Below are 21,254 nucleotides of genomic sequence, written 5' to 3' on the forward strand. Positions count from 1 at the left end.
ACACGTGCCCAAGCACAAGTCTGACAGACATTAAATGAAAGGCTCTCCCTGGCCTCAGCCTGAAAACTTGGATGCTGTTCTTATCTGTGCTGCAGAGCTGCTGTGTGGTTTTGGCCCAGCCACAGAGGGTACTATTGTACAGGAGATATTTGAACGTGCAGAGGAGCTGGGCTGGAACACCAAACCCCAGGGGCACTCGGTCCACCTTGGCCAGAGTCCCTCCCACCACATACTCACTGCTTCCACAGCTTCCCTTTGAAGAGCCCTGCTTGAGCTGTTCCCTGTGTGCTGCTGCCTTGGGCTGAAGGGCCAGGGCTGTGACTGCCATTCCTCCTGCCTTCCTTCCTCTTCAGGGACACGCTCGCTTCGGGGGGAGGGCAGCGATTCACACTCGCTGTGCTCCGTGCACTCATTGTAACAGAGTTTAATAAACAACAACACCCTGCTGGGAGAGCTGACTGATACACATATTTAACAGCCCCAAACCACCACATCTGGGCCACTGAGATAGACTCTGATAAATTGAATTGACTGCAAGCACTCACATTGCAGACAAGTAATTTGGATTTAAATTTAATTTTGGATTTGGGCTCCCAGACTGTGGTGCATGTATCCTGGCTGGGATGGGCAGGACAGTGCTGGTGTCTGCTGCTTTTGCCACCACTGCTTCTGCTCCACAGGCAAATTAAATGAGAAACAACTCCCTACTGAAGGAGCTTTGAGCAAAAAGAAAAGCAAAACCAGACATCAGGACAGACTTCCCTGTTAAAGTATATGGTCATTACAGACACTACTCCCACAAATAATCCTGGATTTAAAAATAACTGCTTAAATATTGAAACTGAAAGGATTGAAACAAGAAACCTTTTTTATCCTGTCATACCTAGATTTTTTTACTAGTACAGTGATGTTATTCATATCAGCTAATCTTTCCTGTTGTATCCTGCTATTATTCCCTCCTTTCAAACAATACTCCATCTTTTTTTTTTTTTTTTGCTTGAGAAGGAGACCGTCCACAAAATAAATAAAAAGCCTTCAAAAAAGCCACAGCTTCTATTTGTTTTAGGCAACTACAATATTTTCTCTGTTCACAAGACCAGACTCAGGTGCTGGAAGCAGCAGATGATCAGATTCTGGTGAACAGAGAGGATAATCGGGGCTGAGAATTGAAGAGGGAATTATCTACCAGCAGCCCTAACACCCAACTCTCTCTGTCCACTGAGATGCTAATTCAGAGCAAGCCAGGCTTCAGAGGAAAAGATACATCACCTCGCACATCTTGCAACACAGAACATCAGCATCCCAGCCAGAAAAGCTCCCAGAAAAGCAAGCTCAGGTTGCAAGCCAGAGAACCAGACAGCCCAAAGTTGGCAGAAATCTCTAGTGCAGCAATGTAGGCTGTGGAGAGTGTACAGACATCATTTTTGCTGTTCTATTCCACTCCCAGATGTGGAGCTGCCTTCAAGCTGGGAGCCAGGCTACCCTACAGGCACATGTTCTGCCTCAGCTGTCTGTTCTCAATGCTCAACAGAATTCACAGTGCAGGCTCAGCCCCTCTAGGCACCAGCAATGCCCAGACTTGAAAGAAAGGAGTGGATCTCTAGAGTGCACTGCTGTTAAGGACCCAATATTGATGTTAATTGAGGTTCAGGGGGATTATTTGTAAGCAGTTCCACCCTGGAAAGTGGCTTGTGAGAGTCTGGACAGCATTAGGCAGGCTGTCTTCTCATTAAATTTAATTCACAGGCAAAACAGGTTAAGGGCTAAGACCACCCCACAATGTTAATCACATGGTAACAGGGAGATTTACTTCAAAAATCTTCATCTGACGCCCCACAGCTCCCTGGGCCACATAAGCACATCAGGTGAGACACACCTGTGCCCACGTGGATCCAGCAGAACTTGCACAGAGCAGGACCAGTCCTGGCAGTGGCATGGCTCTTTGGAAATGTCCCATTTTACAAACAGGTATCTGTGCACCTTTCTAGCAAGGTCTTTATGGGCTACAGAGGATGAGGAGGTATGTACTGTAGGATGTGAAGCTCCTTTAAGTGATCAGGGACTTCACCAGGCACAGACTGAAGTGCTGTGGAAATGTTTTTGGAGTGGAGAGAGGGACACTCCAAGGCAAATGAGATGAAGTATTTTCATGCTGACAGCCCAGAGCACAGTGAGCAGCAGGCTGCAGAGAGGGGAGCACAGCACACTGCCTCCCCAGGCAGCTGCCGCACCAGTAAGAGCAATGACTGGGCAAGGCTCCACCAGTGAAACCCAAGGAAGAAGCAGAGTGCCATCAGAAGAAATGATCAGCAGTGATCTGATCTGAAAAGCAATGTAATTCCTGTCTCACTCGGGACTGAGATGCCACTGAGAACATTTTCTCTCTCCCACACACAGCTGTGGACTTCTCTGGTGCTGCAAAGTGAAACTCCCCAAATCTCACAGAATCATAGCACCATTAAAGCTGGAAGAGACCTCTGAGACCGAGTCCAACCACTCACCCAACCATGCCATGTCCTCCACTAAACCACATCCCAAGTTCCCCATCCCCACAGCTTTTTAACACTTCCAGGGATGGTGATCTCACGCCTTTGCATTCCACCACACTCACACTTTTGCCAGAGAGGAAATCTGTCCCAGGAAAAGACAGAAAGTAGAACAATTCTTTTGATCAGGTGGCTAAGGTGAGCAAAAGCGCTCTTGCTGAATGTTGGTGGGTTTTAATAGTATGGGATAAATAAAATCTCTTCAAGATTAAGTAAGAGTGCACTTAGATGTTTTGTCAGCCCTGTTTCATTATGGTTTGATTTTAAAGGAGCAGTACCCAAACAATGAGAAATGTGAGATATCTATCATTTAAAGAGCTTGGCAAAAGCCATACTGCATCTTTTTGACTGATTGATTACTATTTGAATGCAGCAGCTTTGCCAATAGCTCTTAGACTGTTTTCTCTATCTAGCCAGACAGCTTCCCATGTTGTTTATGAGGCCTGTTTACACACCAGCTGGGGAGAAAAAGCCTGCTTTTACAGCCCTCTCCCTGAAGGCTTTGATCCTAAAAACTCAAAAATTAGTGGAAGAATAAAGCTTATGAAACAACATTATACTGGCATGCAGGAAGGGACAGTTTATGTCCTCACTTTCAGCCCCCAGCAGCCACAGGCAACTGTGGCAGTAAATACTTTAAGCCTGCAGACCATCCACTGTGCACACACCTCCACTGCAAAGGCCACAACACATCAAACCAAACAAGACCTGCACTGAAACACCAGCCACCTCAATCAGACCGTGCCCCACGGAAAGAGGGAGACAGACAGACATGTGGGCCTGGAGCTGGGTTCTCAGGTCTTCTGGCTGCAATACAGCCTTGGCCCAGATGCATATAGAAAAAATACACAGAAGCTTGCTGATAGATATGCTATGCCATGAAAATGAATTTCTGGCCCTAACTGGATCTACCAGTGCTCAGTGTGTGGAGGTGAGGATGCTGCAGACAAGTAGCAAGCTGCTTCTCCCTGCTAAGTCACTTGGCAAGAAGCAACCTGCACATTCAAGCATAATGATTCAGCAAGCTCTTTTAATAACAAAATTAATGTCAGTGCATTTGGAAATCAGGTGTGGGAAGCACTCCCATTAACAGCAAAGCTGCCAACTAAGCTCCAAGGATTGCAGAAGTTGAGCACTTCTGACTCACAAGAGTCATTGTCACTTCTCACATCAGCAGAAGTCCCTGCAATAGCAACACACAGATCAGAGAATCACAGAACCAGAGGTCTGGGTTGGAAAAGACCTCAAAGATCATCTCATTCCAACCCTCTGCCATGGGTAGGGGCACCTTCCACTAGACCAGGCTGCTCCAAGCCCCATCCAGCCTGGCGTTGAACATTTCCAGGGATCCCTCAGCTCTAAGTGATCATCGGTCTGAGGGAAGCTCTGCACTGACCTGGGTTAAGAGCTGGGATGCTCGTGGAACAGTTCTCCTTTGCACAGGCTCCCATCATTGATGTCAGGGTTGTAGTGGGAACTTCACCAATATCTGTAGAAAAAGCAGGATGTTGACAAAAAGACAGGCACTACATTGCTGTTAAGTTTTAAATCATTATTTCCTAGGAGCGAAGCACCGGGTTGGAGAGTTAAGAAGGAAAAACAGAACAAATTACACCAGCAGCTCCTCCCTCCTTGAAAGATTCTGCCTCAACAGCTCAAAGCAATCACAATGAACAAAAACACAGTTTTATATTTACTGTATATCACAGCTATTCCCATTTCATCTCCTGAAATTAATGAATCTACATCAAATGCGGCTGCTTCTGGTGAGCACAAAATATATTCAAAGCCAGAAACAACTGTCAGATATGAAAATAATGTCAGTTTTAAAAACCATTAGATAAATTATTCACAAAAGCTGACAAGAAGGACACCGAGCTGACATTCAGTTATCCTGAATGTAGAATATTTAAGGGTTTTCAAGGATTATAACACAGTTTGGTACTCATTTGTAAATATGTATGGGTTTGTGTAAAACACTAATTTAACATTCCCAAAGTGGTAAATGTGTACATCAGCTTGATTTTATCAAACCAATTTTCTCTTGTGCACCTTCAACAATTTTCTGCATTTCAAATTAGAGATACAAAAAGGTTTAAGGAGAAAAAAATGAAGGCAAAACTATACAACAAAATAACAGCCTAAGACAGTATGTGTAATGCAGAAAACATGCACTCTGACTTACTCTTTCTGCTACTTTATAAAGAAAAAATTTAAAGCACTTGTCCTGGGAAGCATAATGTTCCATCAACATGCAGTCAGCATATTTTCTTGATGAGTTTTTGATCAGAAATGGCAATGTATAAAGCCAGCAAGAACATACCCACACCACAAAAATCTGCCAAGAACTCAACAGAAGCAACACAAACACACAGGAGCTGCTGTCCTGGATCAGACCAGAGCTGTGTGTAGCCTGTTTTATTAAGATGGTCACAAGTACCTTTCAAAGTGAAACTTCACACCCTAAGTTCTGTCCCAAAAATAAATGGTAAGTCAAATATAAGCCAATTTAGCACCTAATGGATGAGCAGTGGCAGAAAAAAAAATCACAGTATGTTAAAGAAATCTGTCAGGTTCCCTTTTTTTCATATGGTTTTGAACCAGCTGCAGAAGTACGCCAGGCCCAAGAGTCTTGAATGACCTTTGCCTTGTTTGTGAGCTTTAAATCCTGAAAAAACAACTTCAGGGAAAGACTGGCAAACACTGAGCGCACACAGCCCCAGCTGGGTTCCACCAGTTCTGTGCTTGTGTACAGGTCTGAAGAGCTCAGCATTTGGGAAAATCATGCCTCGAGGAATTTAATCAGCAGCTATTCTCAAGTATTCCTCTGCAGCCAGTTGTTACTCCCCTGCCCATGCTCCCAGCAGGCTGGCTGGCAGCACACACAAAGCCCTCAACAGACCAGACCTGGCTCTTTTCTAGCAAAGCAAGTTTGTAACTCTCTGTTCACTTTGCTAAACTCTCTCATTCCAGAAGGATGAAATCCTGGCCTTTTTAAAACTGGTTCCAAACCTCCCAATGACTTTACTGAAGCCAGGATTATACGCTAACGATGACGATCATGAAATACACACTGAATTTAAAAGATGCTCCTATCAGTAGAAATGTGAATTCTGTAATAAATTTCTGCTGGATGAAGCTCAAAAAGCAATGAAATTAATACAGCTAATGAACATGTTAAGATCACATGCCTCATACAGTACACAGAAATTACAATGAGCTGCTTTTAAGGTGGGATGAGAACCAATAAAATCTACTTGGAGCTGCTTTTCACTTAGGAAGATATTTAGGAAATACAGATTTTTTTTAAATTGTTATTATGAGTTTGTGAAGCAAGCATAATAAATCAAATGTGTTAGATTTTAGCATTTCAACAAATAAGCCCAGACTAAAACAACCCTATACACATTAAATTTTACAGAGACTTAATTGAGTTCTAAGGTATATGGAATCAGTTCTGCTCTCCTGCAGGCACAAATAAAGAAATTTGATGCCCTTAGATGAAAAGTTTGGTTAGGCAGACAGAAAAAGGGATACATTGGAAGCAAATTTTAATATAAAAAACAATACCTGCAGCGGGGGTCCTGATTTTCAACCTGTCAACCTCCATGATAAAGTCATCCTTCAGGAAGAGGAAGCCAACGATGGAGAAGAGATAAACCAGGATGAGAGCAAGCACTGCAGTGAGGATAATTGAACGGCCATTCTTGGTAACACTTTTTATCACATTTAGCAATGTCTCCTCCCTGTACACCAGATCAAACAGCTGGGGAAGGCAGAGAGTAGAGGAAAAATGAATACAAATGAGGCAATATATAGATGCTACATAGGAAAACAATCTGAACTATTGAAACATGCATCGAGCCATGTTCTACATTCTCAGCTTCATAAACTCACATTGATCTCAGTGGGACCTAGTCATGCTTATGGAGGAGGAAATCTAGCACAGAACTTTACATTTTAAAATTAATTATAGCAAAATCCACAAAATATATTTGAGCCTGATTCAGAGATGGACAACACCTACCATCAAGATCTGTCGTTTCCCTATGTTTAAAATCAGGCTAGATTAAAATTTAAACAGTGTCTTCACACTATGGATCTATATCTACAAAGTAATTTTTCATGTTATCTCTCATCTGATAAACATGCACAGGCTGCAACTCAAAAATACACTCATACATGTAAGTGATTACATATTTGTAAACTTTCTTTGAGCTCATGGCATCATGTAAATATCATATGGACAAGGATTGGGGCCACCTTTTTTAGGACAAAGTTAAATTCATGTCACTGTTTGTGTATGACTAGAAACTTCTGTTCTTCTCTACTCTGCACTATAAGGTTTCCTGGTATTTAACTTTAAAGAAAACTATATATTAAGATAATATTGTTTTAAATGTCAAAAGCCTAAACCATAATTAAATGTGACAGGAGCTTTACAAGAACCTTTAACTTTTTTTTCTCCTACAATTTTCTTGATATTCTATAGTGCTTTGGACCTTATCTATAATGTAGGTATTTCTACTTCAAAACACTCAGATTACAGACATAAAGAGACACACTACGATTTATCAAAATGCTCCACAGAAGAAGGTATTAGACACAATTTATAAGATCTGAAATCAAAAACCTTGTGAAAGGATTGATAATAAAGAAAGAGGGGAGACAGTTATGAACAAATATGAGAGTTTAGACTACATCCACTATTTAGTGAACACCTGGAAGCAACCTGGGTACATGGATAAAATCCATGAATCATGGACATTGGTCAATAGCATTCACTGAAAAAAAGTAAGTGCATAAAATGTTTAAGCAGCTTGACACTTCACAAAATATTTTAAGACAGAGATCACCTAACTCATTGAAAGAACAGCAAATAATTTGCTCCAGCATTTTTTAAGCTGGACAGTTATATCCATTTCAAGAGGGTCCTGCAACTACGGCCACAATCTTGGCTCCTTAGAAATCTGCCCAAACTTTGAAGCAGACTTTAGTCGAAATCTGGAAAGTCTGACTTCAACAGGAGCTCTATCTGAGTTAGCACTGAACTCCTGAAAATCTTAGTGTGCTTAACACATCTTTGAAATGCTGGAAGCTCACTACTATTCAGGAAGCTGAGAAAAAATACAACAGGAAAGGTAATGACCACAATTTAGTCAGTGTCCCTACAAGTTTCACATGTTCCATTATAGAGCAAAAGGATTAGCAAAGAAGAGCAGTGAAACACCTTTTACTGCTCCTCAGCATGAAGGGAGCAGTTAGTTTAGCATAATTTCGTGTGATTCATTTTCACTGCACCTGTACCATATTATTAAAAGGCATTCCATCTGAAAAATGGCAACAAAAGAAAATGAAGTGGGATACATTTCAAGTGATGAATCTTCCTGCTACACCGAAGGCATGCCATCCCCATTCCCAAGTAATTTGTTAAAAATGTATTGGGGATGAGGAATGGGATCCTTTGGTACAGGTATGATGCACACACCCCTGGACAAGTGCCCCCGAAATGTTAGGACTGACAGAAGACACAGGAATGGTGGACACAGAATATGGAGAAAGCTGGGAAAAAGGAGTGGGCCGGGTGATGATTGTGTGAGAAGAAAGGAGCAAACTTTCAGCTCTAAAACAGATAAAATAAGTCCTAACAGAAACAGGTTCTAATAAAAACAGCAGCTCCTAAGGGGCAGCAACACAACGGCATGCTAAAAATACACATGATTTGGCTTGATTGTCAGGAAGAAATTGAAGACAGCTGCAGGGTAACGGTATTTTCTATTTTTGCAAAGTTTTCCCCTCCACAGCAGCACGTACTTACCAGGAAGCTGTAGAAGAACTCGTGCACACAGAGGCCCAGCATGCAGACCAGGACATAAGCCACGTGGTAGAGAAAAGCCATGTCCATGATGACTGCTCTGTAGCCACGGGTGAAGGTCCCACGGTTGCCAACAAAGCTCACCAGGAACACGATTTTGTTACAGAGCTGTGGGGGGGAACAAAAGCTAGGTTTATGCCTCAGAAAAATCCTGGTATTTATTATTTGGGTTGATGTCTAGATAGGTTGGTTTGACTAAATGCAACCTTTAGATAGCTGGAGTGAGGTGAGGGAAATCCAGCTCTGACAGCGCGCTGGGAATGAGCCCGTGAGGGTGAGTGGAACTACATCACCTCTCCAACACTGCACTGTGATTTATTCCTATAACATTAGTGAATAGGTGGGCAGGGTTAATGTCACAAAGCATTAAAATCCAGCTGGGGAGTGAATTCCCAACAATTCTGAGTTTGGACCTGAGACTCTGTAAGAGCAGCTAGGTATGCTACTACAGATGAACAATAGTAACACAACAGAAAGTGTGTGTGTGGGGTGTGTGTGAGATCTATTTCCTTCAGATCATGTTCTTCAATTTAAAATCCCTAAAAAAACCCCTCAGAACTGAGACACTTTGAAAGTATAGCATTTAAACAACAGCATCAGATTCTCCATGGCTCCTGAGCTTTGACTGCACACGAGCAGCAGTGAACAGGAAAGGGTCTCACCTCATCACCCTAGCAGTCCAGGACAAGGAATAAGGACTCAACACAACTGCTTTGCTCTCAAATTTGACATGGGCAAGTGCTGCTTACTTGCCTTTACCTTTGACTATATGTCTGGGTATTTTTCAGTATGTGAAATTCTCACATACAGAACTGGTGGCAAACAGCCCAATACTTCGTGCTGGGGTGAATTAGAGCTGTAGCAGTCAGGCAGAAATTTAAATAGATGACTTGTGAGCACGACTGTGTATCTTACCACGCTCAGTAAGCATGCAGACTTATTCATGGCTAAGTTAAGAGATCTGGCAAAGGGCTGAGAGAATTTTTAATTTTGAAAACTCTTTTCTTCCTGAAAATATATTTAAGGTCTCAGAAACATTTCACAAATTTGTGTCAATAGTGCTGAGAGTATTGGTAGAGAAAACTATTCTTTTAACATGAGAAACTGTAGATTTTATTGCCCTTATGCAGCAATGTTTTTTTTAAAATTTCATGTTTTTGTTTTTAAAATATTTGCATATGCACAAAACTAAACCAACTTTTTTCTTAGTTTCCCACTTTGCTGACATTGCTGTTTCAGGATGACTGGAATTGTTTGGCTTTTTTTTGGCTTAAACAATGAACCAGAAAAAGAAGGTTTTGCACAGCTCTAATCAAACGAGTTTTTTAATAGGAGACCCTTAATATCATTCCTTCTGCTGAAAGGGAAATTCTGGTAGCTTTTGAAGTACTTACATTAGCAGCACCAAGGAGTATCAAGGTAGGACCGAGCCCTATAGTATATATAGACCTGAGAATTACAGACACCAAAAAGGGTCGAATGCCAACAGGCTTGGAGATGAAAAACAGCATTGCTGTGCAAAATGCCACTGCTATCCAGAGGAGCACGGAAAACAACGGCGAGAGCGTGCCTGTGCAGAGGAGAAAGGGAGATTTGAGAAAGGCATCTTTGGAGACTCCATTTTTCACCAAGAAACGTATCCAAAAGATCAATTCCTTTGCCAGCAGAGCTAACAAAAGCGTGATTCATGCATCACAACTGCTGACCACGGCTTGTCCTAATTGCAGCAGGAGCTATTATTCTCAGAGTATTGTTGCTTTTCGCACAGGTAATAATACGAGCAGCTAATGAAATTTCCATTAAAATCCAGGGAGTGCTCAGAGATGGAACAGTTTACCCTTCTCCTGGAGCAAGCCACTAATCAGCTGCCTTCTGCAGGGATCATTAGGGCCCCTCCGGTCTGATTCCATGATTGCTCGGCTACAGAAATAGCCGGTCCTGAGGGCGGCACAGCAAGTGGCAGCGCGCTGCAGCGCCACGTTTCCAGCCGCGGCTCCCGAAAAAGCAGCAACGTCCCGAAGGGCCGCGGCTGCTCCGCGGGAGCCTCCGCCTCTGCAGGGCAGCGGAGCGCTGGGCACAGCGGGATCGGCCCGGGCAGCGCTGGGCACAGCGGGATCGGCCCGGGCAGGGAGCGGGGAGCTGGGCACAGCGGGATCGGCCCGGGCAGGGAGCGGGGAGCTGGGCACAGCGGGATCGGCCCGGGCAGGGAGCGGGGAGCTGGGCACAGCGGGATCGGCCCGGGCAGGGAGCGGGGAAAGCGATCGGGCACAGCGGGATCGGCCCGGGCAGGGAGCGGGGAGCTGGGCACAGCGGGATCAGCCCGGGCAGGGAGCGGGGAGCTGGGCACAGCGGGATCGGCCCGGGCAGCGCTGGGCACAGCGGGATCAGCCCGGGCAGGGCCCGCCGCTCTCAGCGGCCGCGCTCGGCTCCAGGGCACGCAGCGGGGCCCGGCTCCCGCCGCCTGCACTGCCAGTCTCTGCTGCTCTGCAAGATGCTGGCTCCAGGCGCTCCCCGAGCTTTGAGCGATGCCCCTGTTTTCCCTCTCCCCTCTGCTTAAAGCTCTGGAAACACACCATGCTGCTGGGATATAAAAAGCACATTCAGATCTCAGGGCACTGTCACACTTGTACACTGACTTCTATTGTTATGGGATGAACTGAGAGGTCAGTGACGGGGGAGAAGGGAATAGAAAATTTAGCTAGACTCACAATAGGAATCTCTTTGGCAACAGATACACAGCTGAGCAGCATCACTGGGATTAGAAAACAATGAGACGAGGCCCTAGCCTCAACATTCAGATGGCATCCGAACTTTTCCAAAGTTCAGGAGTGTTCTGTCCCTGGTGGGAGGTTCAAGGTCAGCTCTATCAGAGAACTTCTTTGCCAACAAGATTTGGAATCTTTTAATGGATCCTAAAAAAAATTACTTTCAATCCCATCTGAAAGACAAGGCCAAAGTTCTTTGTGGTTCTTTCACAAACCAGTTTTCCTTTTTCCCTAGTGCAGGTCCAGCAATTTCACACTGCAGGACCCACACCAGCACCATGTGCAGATAGGCACCCTGGAGGGAAGGAGTCTTCACAGAATCATGGTTTGGGTTGGAAGGGACTTCAAAGATCATCAATTTCCATTCTCCCTGCCATGGACAGGGACACCCTCCACTATCCCAGCTTGCTCAGAGCCCCATCCAACCTGGGCTTGGACACTTCCAGGGATGGCACAGCCACAGCTTCTCTGGGCAACCTGTGCCAGGGCCTCCCCACTCTCATAGGGAATAGTTTTTTCCTAATATCCAATCTGAACCTACTCTCTGTCAGCTTGAAGTCATTCCCCCTTGTCCTGTCACCACGTGCTCTGGTCTCCTTTCTTTCTTTTAGGCTCCTTCAGGAATGGCCTTCAGCTGGAGCAGATTTACCTATGTCCTATTACATAAGAACTGCAAGTACCTACTAAAAGGCAGCATTTTGGGATTATTAGATCAGCCCAGGCACCTCAGACAGGTGAACAGAGGTGGATTTGCACAGGGTGAAGGGGAAAAATGGGAGACAAACTCCAGCTGTTGGGTCAGGCTTTGGTGGAGCGGGAGGCTGAAGTAAGGAGCTGCGTCATGACCTGCTAATCTGGTTTGGCCACACCTATTCCTTATTGCTCAGGAGTCACTTTGGCTTTACAGGCACCAGGAGCTGGAATCCTGAAATGAGCTGTCACTGGATTACTGGGGCCACTTAAACTAATGCCATATAAATCTGCAGTTCAGAATAAGTATTAATACCTACTGATTGCAGACTAGAGGATTTCCACAAGTATAGATTAGCTAAAATTTAGTAGCTTAAAAGGTTTATTTTTAACCCTTTGTTTCTTCTCTCATCCTCCGAGGGCTCTAACGTGCTCTGAGTGACTCCCCAGTTTACAAAGCACAAGATGCTTCCCTTCTCCAGGGCACAGCCCTGCAAACTCTGCCTCACTCCACAAGGCTGTGGAGCTGCCTGAGCTGTGACCTGCAGAGACCACCCCGTGGGCTGCCAGGGCAGCGTGGTCCCCATGCCAATATATTTTAATCTGCTGCCTTTCTGTTCCACCAGCCAGCAGGAATGTTTGCTGGTGCCAGCTGTGGTGTTTGTGAAAAGCACATGTATCTACTAGAAGCTGGACTGCTTCCACCAGCCCAGTTCACATGCCATCAGACAGAGGTGACTTTCAGTCACATTACTGACTGGCCACGAACCAAAGGCCCAGAGGTGAATGGCTCTGCTCCCATTACCAGTATTCTAAACTATTTAGTGTCCTTTATCCCAATTAAGCTTGTTTGGGCTTCAAAGAGGCCTCCTGCTAGTCTGCTGCATTTATAGCAAATAAAAAACTTCATTAAATATTTCCTGTGACATGGGATGAAGCAGAGAGAGAATCATAAGTTTTAAGAGTATTTTTACATAATGCATTTCTCCTCTGCAAAAGTTATGCCCTTTTATCCCAATAAACAATACAGTCAAAAGCCAACAAGATAGTTTTCAAATAATTCTCTTCCATATGTTTTCAGGACTGCAAGTCATTCAATTTGGTCAGCCTTAAGGAATCTCTGTCCCTCTGCTGCCAGGAATCCTCCTTCAGTTCAGAAGCTGCAGCTAAATGTGTGCAGTAGGACACTGCAATATGGCAATATAAAAAAATTAGCTGAGATCATCTAGATAATCTCCAGCTTATGCTCTGTCCATTCTGCTCTGCATTGTGTGGGCCACGTGACACACAGATCAACCACCACATTTCAGACAGCATCTGGCACCTACTTAGGATGCTTCCAGATATGACTGCACCTGAAAATGCAGCTTTATTTGTTACCTTAGAAATGAAAGCATCTACAATTAAAACAAAAAATAAAACCAAACTCTACTTGCCTTCATCTCCATCATCTCCAAAAGGGTAGAACAGAGCAACTGCTAAATTGATGAATACAGCAAGGTTGAAGGAAATGCTTCCCCAGAGAGAGATGTGTCTGGAGAACCAAAAGAGGGCTGGATTATCTAGAAAGAGAGAAAAGCAGCTATCAATAAGCTGAAAGCAAGCAGAAACTCAATCACCAATGGCCCCAAGGGAATTAAATACAGATTAATGTAAAAATATGCAGATCTTTAAAATAAACTGAAATAGACAAATATTAAACAGAGGTTTGCCATAAAACAAAGTTTCAAGCATAGCTTTTAATCCAAAGATCACGATACAGTTTCTTATATGCTGGAGTTTTGCCTCTGGTAAGATTTTAGGCCTGGATATTTTGCAAGGGATTCTTTTCAGCTGCATCTGAGTCTGCAGCTTCTGTGCACGGGGACATAAAACCAAGGAAACAAATACATTTTAGCACTCTGAATGCCAGTCAACCAGAACACCCAGAATGTATCATCCAGATGACCTATTTGGATCAAGTACACCAATGACATAGGCAAAGAACCATAGAATAGGCATGGTTTCAGAACTGCAGTGTTTTCCCTACCTCTGTCAAACTAAAAACATTCTGATCTGCTTGGGAAGCAGGCAAAATTTGGTCTGCCTGGGTTTTGTTTCTGGAAAAGCTGACTATTTCCTGTGTGATGCTCCGAAGCTATGGTCACCTGCTGACAAACAGCTCTGTACTCCTACTTAAAAGGACTCAAACAAGCCATGATCGCCATATGTGAACTGTTGTACAAACACAGAGAAATAGTCCATATCCCAAAGAACCTACAGCCTAGCTAGAAAAGACTAAAAAGGGGAAAAACAGGGTTGATTTTTTATCCAGAGTCACATACATGGTTCAGCAAGAAGGTCAGAAACAAGATCAGAGTGTGCTAAAACTCAGGAAAGCACTTAATATATATTAATGCACTAAAATACGTTTAAATGAACATTTGAAACAAGATCCTATGTACAATAGTGTAGAAACATCTCTGGTCAGAGAGGTTGCACACCTGATACATCCCTATTAACTAGATTTTAAAGTACTGAAAACTTCCTGCAAGTATGCAGAGCACCCAGTGAAGATTTTATAAACAGCAGATTCCTTCAACTGTATATGACTGCCTCAGGCTTTAGGCCAAAGAGTCTTTAATAGCAATTAGGTAAATATTCAGATTTCACTGTGATAACCTTGTCCTGCTGACTGCTGAGATTTAAGCATTTGGAGCCACTGCAAAAATGGCTCCTGTCAATTTAAGCAGCACAGACTTCATGCTTACAGACACGTGGTTAAAGAATGAACCCAGCTTCAACCTCAATTATCTTTTCAAATAATAAAAAACCCCAACATGGAGACTTGTGGGCTATTCCACTGATGAAGGGAATTGAGACATTTCTGCTCTGAATAAAAATAAATCCATTTTATTTGTTCATAGCATTAGGCAGGTCTGGTCTATCTAATTGTTGGGTTAGCTCTTTTATTTGTGTTTCTAATGCAAAACCCCCAGATAAGATTTTTTTTACTGAAGTAATTTTTCTACAATACAATGACTTTTATTCCCAAATATTCTGCAGATTCTGGAATCATGTATTTTTCAACTTCTATTCTGGTCAGTTTGTCACTACTAAGTTTTTAGGGTGCAACCAAGAAAAGCAGATTTGGGTTGATGGGGTTTACACTGAAGACTTGCTGCTGCTGAAAATTAAAGTCTGAGAATTGACATATAAGAAATTCCAATAACATCCATGTTTCCATCACATTCAGGATGCTCCCATATTGCTCTGACTATCCTCTGCTCTAGACCCTATTCCTTCCTTCCTTCCTGATCAGTTGCTGTGAGCAGATGATGTGTGACACTCCAAGAGCATCTGCATTTTAGCAGTGAATGAAGGGATCACTTTAAGCCATTTTTATATATGTTCAGCCTGGAAAAGAGAAGGCTTTGGGGTGACCTCATTGCAGCATTCCAGTGCCTGAAGGGAGCCTTCAGGGAAGATGGAGAGAGACTCTTTTGAAGGGCCTGGAGTGACAGGACAAGGGGGAATGGCTTCAAACTAAGGGTAGGTTTAGATTAGATATTAGTAAGAAATTGTTCCCTGTGAGGGTGCTGAGGCAACACTGGCACAGGTTTCCCAGAGAAGCTGTGGCTGCCCCATCCCTGGCAGTGTTCAAGGCCAGGCTGGATGGGGCTCTGAGCAACCTGGGATAGTGGGAGATGTCCCTGTCCATGGCAGGGGAGGTGGAACTGTGTGATCTTTAAGGTCCCTCCCAACCCAAACCATTCTGTGATTCTATGATATATAAAATACAACTTTCTGCTCCAAAAGCCAAGGGCAGAGTTGACAGTGGCTGAGCTGGCAGGAGCCTCCTGGTCCAGGCACACTGGCAATAGCCCCATTCCTGGCAAGGGCCAGCAGCTGTTCTGCCCACCAGGGAGCTAAAGACATTCAGGGTACCTGGTGGGGCTTCCCTGCCCCTCCTCTTGGTGGCCCTACTTTAACCTCTCCCCCATGATCTTGACCATGCAGCTCAAAGCCACAGAGGCGCCTCCCCAGTACCATGGGCCCTGCACCAGTATGGGCAAACTGGGACCCCCTGCAGCCCAGTCATGCCAGGCTGATGTGGACTGGCAGAGGGGGACTGACTCCATGGGAGCTGGGCAGATTTAAAGCAGCTGAGGTTCTGGTGAGAGATATTTTTAAGTGACTGACATTTATGAGTCTTTTAATGGCCTTTCAGGAATCTGCAAACCTCAAATATGCAGCTACACATGTTTTTGTTAAATATTAGGGGCCTTGGTTTAATTAGGTGCAACACTATCAAGACTAGTAGAACTACACCCAGAGTTTTGGAGTCCAAAACATCATCTTGAACACATCAATAACTGCTCCAGATTACACTTTTTTTATGGTGGCATGCAAGTGTCTCAGCAGACCTACACTCTCAAGCCCAGAACAATTTTGCCTGTTGTAGTGTCAGAGTGAACAGAGAAAAGTGTATCATTAAAATGCAAATATTTAAAGGTTTAAAAGCAAGGTTTTAGTATAATGAAGCTATTTTTTTTCAAATTACAGTACTTACTTCTAATTTTCTTTTGCCATTTCATCTCGTTGTAGAGATCCTCAGTCTGCTGGAAAAAGTCATTGACTTTGCTCCCTTGTTCATCTCTCTCTGTTGTATTGAACACCCGACTTTTGGATTCCCGAGTGAGGAACTCACAAATATTGGGGACAGGAAAGACAATCTTTTCCATTGTTCTATCGTGGCGAACAATCTATAAATGAAATGCACATTTTTGCCACAGTCAGTGACTATCCAATCATTTTGTCATATCTTTTCTTGTTCACAGCTCCCCTTTTATTTACAAATGAATGCATTAATTATTTGAACATTACAATAAAGTTAGACCAATCAATCCCAACACAGAGTAAAGCTGCTTTTATTTTCAAAAGCCTGCCTGAATAAGGTGGCAAATATAAGTCTCAAGAAAAACCTAGGTTCAGACTTTGCCAAATATAAAAAATGTTGTAATTCAGAATGCTTCAATTTGTCAGCAAATTGAAACAAATGTGACCCAGTAAAAAGTGGAGAAGTTCAGAGGCTTTCTGCTCTGATTACAAAATGCTTTTCTCATCTTGAATCTATTTCTATGATGGGATAAATTGTAAAAGTGAACATGCAAAAATATCACTCAGGCAAGCACCCATATCTTGTGAGTCTTTATCTTTTTACTTGACAAAACCCAAGGTTTTGAATTGTTTGCATTTCAGCACCTACCAAGCTACTGGTGAGCAAGGTAGATTTTATTTCATCTCACCACACTGCCATCAAAATTGCTTCCCGATTCTGATCGTTGACTCTGCATTACTAAAAATTCAGAAATGGGTAGAAAACCCTTTTAGACTCCTACAACCATGCCTCTTTGCAGCCACTGGTGAAAAAAACAAAACACCACTATTTGAATTTCAAAACAAACAAATGAGATACATTAATATAGGGGAGATAATATCTGAAACACCAAACAGGTCTAAGACTGCTTTCCAAGACAAGCAGTCATCTATTTTGTATAGCAGCAATGCTGGGTTGAGTTTCACTTTTCTAGAAGTTATTGGCCACATAAAAGTTGACCACAGTGCTTGTTTAATGCCTAAATTTACAAGCTACCCAGATAAAATGGCTGATAATTGCTAAGAGAGATCTCAGCAGCAGCCAAAGTATTAAAATACGTTAAGAGAAGCACTGAGCTGCCCTCTGGACAACCAAGGCTGTGAATCTTCCACGCATCCTGTGGTGGGATACCTCTGTGGACCTCCATCTAAGTCCAGCCCATGGCAGGTGTAAAGTTTAAAATAGAGAACAGAACTGCTGAAGCAGGCCAAGCCTTGGTATTTTAAACAAAAGCCATATTGAATGTCTACACCACTTCAAAACCTCTTTGTACGCCAGCCAGAGTTTTAATCTGACCAGCCAGAATCAGTGGCTTTGAAACTCACAATTATTTGAGTGATGTACCATACAGGACAATTCTTGACTTCATGACACAGCTCCTGTCCACAGTCATTATTTCCCTAACAAAACATGTTTGGTAACACACAGGAAAGCTACTGTGAAATGATGGCTTGGAGCCACTTCTAATACAGGTGTATTCCTTCATCTTCCACAGCCAAAAGCATATTATTCAACCTTCTCCTCAAAAATAACCCACACCATTTGGAAGCCTAAGAGGAGGAGATACACCCCACACAAGATGCAGACTTGTCTCACAGTCCATCTTCTGGAGAGCAATCCTTTACCTCTATCTGTGCCGTATGTTTGGCGTAAAACCTCAAGGCTTCATCTCCTTCCTCTGGATCTGACCCTGGCTTCAGCATCTGTTGCAATGTTTTATTGTGACAAGCCAACTAGAAAAAGAAGAAAAAATCTGATTTATGTCCTGCTGTGTTTTCAGCTTTATCATCTCCACTTAACTAACACAAATCCTCCTTCCCCCCATTCCCATATACTTACATGCTCAACTCAGTGGGGCTCTTTCCACAGATAACAACAAAAATGTAATTACTCGAGAACAATAGAAATAATTTAGTCTTAAGAAGTCAGCAGAAAGTCCTCAGTTGAGATTTATGAAAGGCAGCTTAGTCTGCAGCCTGGATGGTTTTTGGAAGGCTTTTGACAAATGCCAAAAAATTAGACTGAATGGTTCTTTTCACTTGAGTTTAGACATAAAATTTGCATACCTCTGAATACTAAATTACATTTACAATTAATTTTTCTCAGTGAATTCAAATGGCTAAACCAGGTTGTAGGTTGGTATTCCAGGGCTGTAACTATTTCTGAGGGAGCTGGACTGTAGTGCCAGGCAAATACATCCTTAACTGTAGAGTTTATATGCACAGCAAATAGATACATACATACATACACACAAATAGGTATCTTCTGTGAACTTTTACAAATTATACACTTCACATGATTGATAAAATACATCTGCAATATGTTGAGTAGTAGATGTTTTAAATGTTCCATTGCTGTACAAAGTTTAAAAAGAAAGGTATTGGCAAATGCATTCATGATGTCCTGTAGATGAGTGAGAAACAAAGACCTAATTATAAGGCATAAGGAAATTACTAAAAATTCAATTTTCCCTACATCATAGCAAGTGGTTTCCATACAGAATAGCTGAGGCATTTCACCTGTTTCAAGATGGGAAAAACTGTAGCAGGAAAGAGAAGAAAAGCCACCTCACAGATGTGATCCAGGGCTGAAGCATCACAGCTGACATTACCACAACAGACCATTAGAAATGAGGCAGGCACACACTCAAAATGACCACAGGAACCGAGGCTTTGAAGTGATGATCACCACAGGTGGGCTGGGATTTTGCTACATGAAATAGCACAGCCTGGTGAGGAATTATAAAATAATTGCACAGCTACAAAAAGCCTGACAGGAATTAAGTCTAAAAGTAACAATGGATCCAAACAGATACTGTAATAATCTAACCAGCACACGATCTCTCTCATCTGGAATTTGCATGTCTCATTATCTCCTTCTTTTTTTAACAAAAAGCCAGGGAAGAGGTACATATACAATTTAGTCCATTTATTGAAGTTCCCTAGAATCTACTGATCAAAATAAATTTTCTTCTGGATCTCAATACAAACTTATTAAATAAAGATGAATAAAAAATGGAATGTGCAAAAGTAAGAGAATATCAGAAAGAGATATTCAGGAAGAATAAATGTGCTTCCAGCAACTTCCTTGGGGACAGAAGTCTGTTTGGTCCTGACAGCACAGCCCGAACCAATGTGGCACAACATCAGCATTTTATAAAAGTGTCATGAGCAGATATTCAGGGAGACCAGCAAAGAAATGACATGGGGGTTAACTGCAGAGGAATATTCCTTCCATCAGTAGTAGATTTCTGTCCTGAATAGTTACTTTTTTACTCTATCTAGCAAATGCCTGGATAGTATCATTACACACATCAATGTCTTTACCTAAACTTCTATTTATTTTTGAGACTAAAAAGGTTCTTTATTTGACAAGTTCTACCCCCTCACACAAGCCAAATAATCTGATGCAACCAGCAGCTTTTGCAGCATGAACACAACAACTGCTTAGCAAGACAACTTGAATTCATCTCCTAGAGGTCCGTGCATGCCCCTCAAGACATGCTCTAGAATCATGGAGAAAGAAGATGAGCCATTAGAAACAAGATAGTTACTGTTTAAAAATGCCCTTTCAACAGTGTTATTACTTTTTGCCTTTCTGCTTTATTGGATGTCCCTCTGCTTCTGTACTTACAAAAGGGCAAGCAAGAGTGCCCAGTTCACCTTCTCTGTATCATTCATCATTCTGTACACTACTGTCACGTTCTCTTTTATTTGTCTCTTCTTTAAATTAAAACAATCCCTATCCTTCCCATCCCTCCTCAAACAGAAGATTCTCTGTGACTCAATTATTTTCCCTGCCTATCTCCAAGTGCCCTTTACTTTGGCTATATCTCTTCTTTAAGATATGAAGAAGAGCACTGACTAGACAGAATGCAATCACACCGTGCTTGGAGTGATGAATTAGCATAACCAGGAGCAAATATATTCCCCTTTTATTATCTTCTGTAATACAGAGGAACTTTGCCTGTATCTTGACCTTTATTTCTCCAATGTGAACCATTAAGATTTTCAGTTTTCTAACAAATGACAAGTCAAGGACATACAGAGAGTTCTTATTAAAACTATGCCAGTTTGGAGTAAGGGACCTGCTATAGATTCAGAATTGGAAATGCCATTTGTAAACCATATAAAAATTCTAGATATTGCTTCCTGATATGCTTTGAACTGTCCATAACTTTTACTGTAGAAGTCTCTCTTGATAAGTATCAGTAACAGAAATTCCCTTATTACATGGAGTAGAAGGGAAAACAATGTCAACCTCTCATGCTCTAATGGGACTGGCTAGAACAGAGTGTTCAGAGCCTGCTGGGGATTTGAGATTGAGCATATTTTGCTATCAGGTTTCACATGAAGAGCAGCCATGCTCTTTAAAACAGTGTGTATTAGGTGATCTGCACTGTGCTTTCTGAGGCTGTGACTGTCCCGTGCTGATGGGTGAGCAGCACCTAGCACTGCACAGCTGGGGCTTTCCAGCACAGCCACTGGACAAAGTGACCTGAAGAACAAGCCAGGATTTTCTGTGCCAGACCCTCCACTGCCAGAAAAGACACATCAGAAACAATGAGGGATTTCTGACCAAACTGGAGGAGCTGCAGCACATTTCAGATGGGGAACCTACCTAAAGGCACCAGGAATCTTCAGCTGGTAAAGCTGAATCTTCTTCACTCATAACTTCATTTCTCTCAGCTTCCAAATCTCTCAATATCCACTTACCTTCTGTGTACTCCAGACATTCAG

General features: G+C 42.7%; 1 protein-coding gene across 5 annotated transcripts in view; it reads right to left on the reverse strand.

The window, feature by feature from the left end:
• The window catches only part of ITPR2 (inositol 1,4,5-trisphosphate receptor type 2), a 241,879-nt gene that overhangs the window by 26,724 nt on the left and 193,901 nt on the right, over nt 1-21,254 (reverse strand). For 2 of the 5 annotated variants that reach the window (XM_030959744.1, XM_030959743.1), the window contains exons 46-52: nt 18,141-18,248; nt 16,429-16,621; nt 13,313-13,438; nt 9,816-9,991; nt 8,365-8,529; nt 6,117-6,312; nt 3,943-4,035 (exon numbers count right to left, since the gene is read on the reverse strand). In XM_030959744.1, the coding sequence (XP_030815604.1) occupies nt 3,943-4,035; nt 6,117-6,312; nt 8,365-8,529; nt 9,816-9,991; nt 13,313-13,438; nt 16,429-16,621; nt 18,141-18,248 (1,057 nt within the window). Of the gene's footprint in view, nt 1-3,942; nt 4,036-6,116; nt 6,313-8,364; nt 8,530-9,815; nt 9,992-13,202; nt 13,439-16,428; nt 16,622-18,140; nt 18,249-21,254 lie in introns of those variants that run through there. The other 3 variants (XM_030959741.1, XM_030959742.1, XM_030959740.1) reach the window with 2 other exon arrangements.

Source organism: Camarhynchus parvulus, chromosome 1A (assembly GCF_901933205.1).
Source record: "Camarhynchus parvulus chromosome 1A, STF_HiC, whole genome shotgun sequence".
Lineage (NCBI taxonomy): Eukaryota > Metazoa > Chordata > Aves > Passeriformes > Thraupidae > Camarhynchus > Camarhynchus parvulus.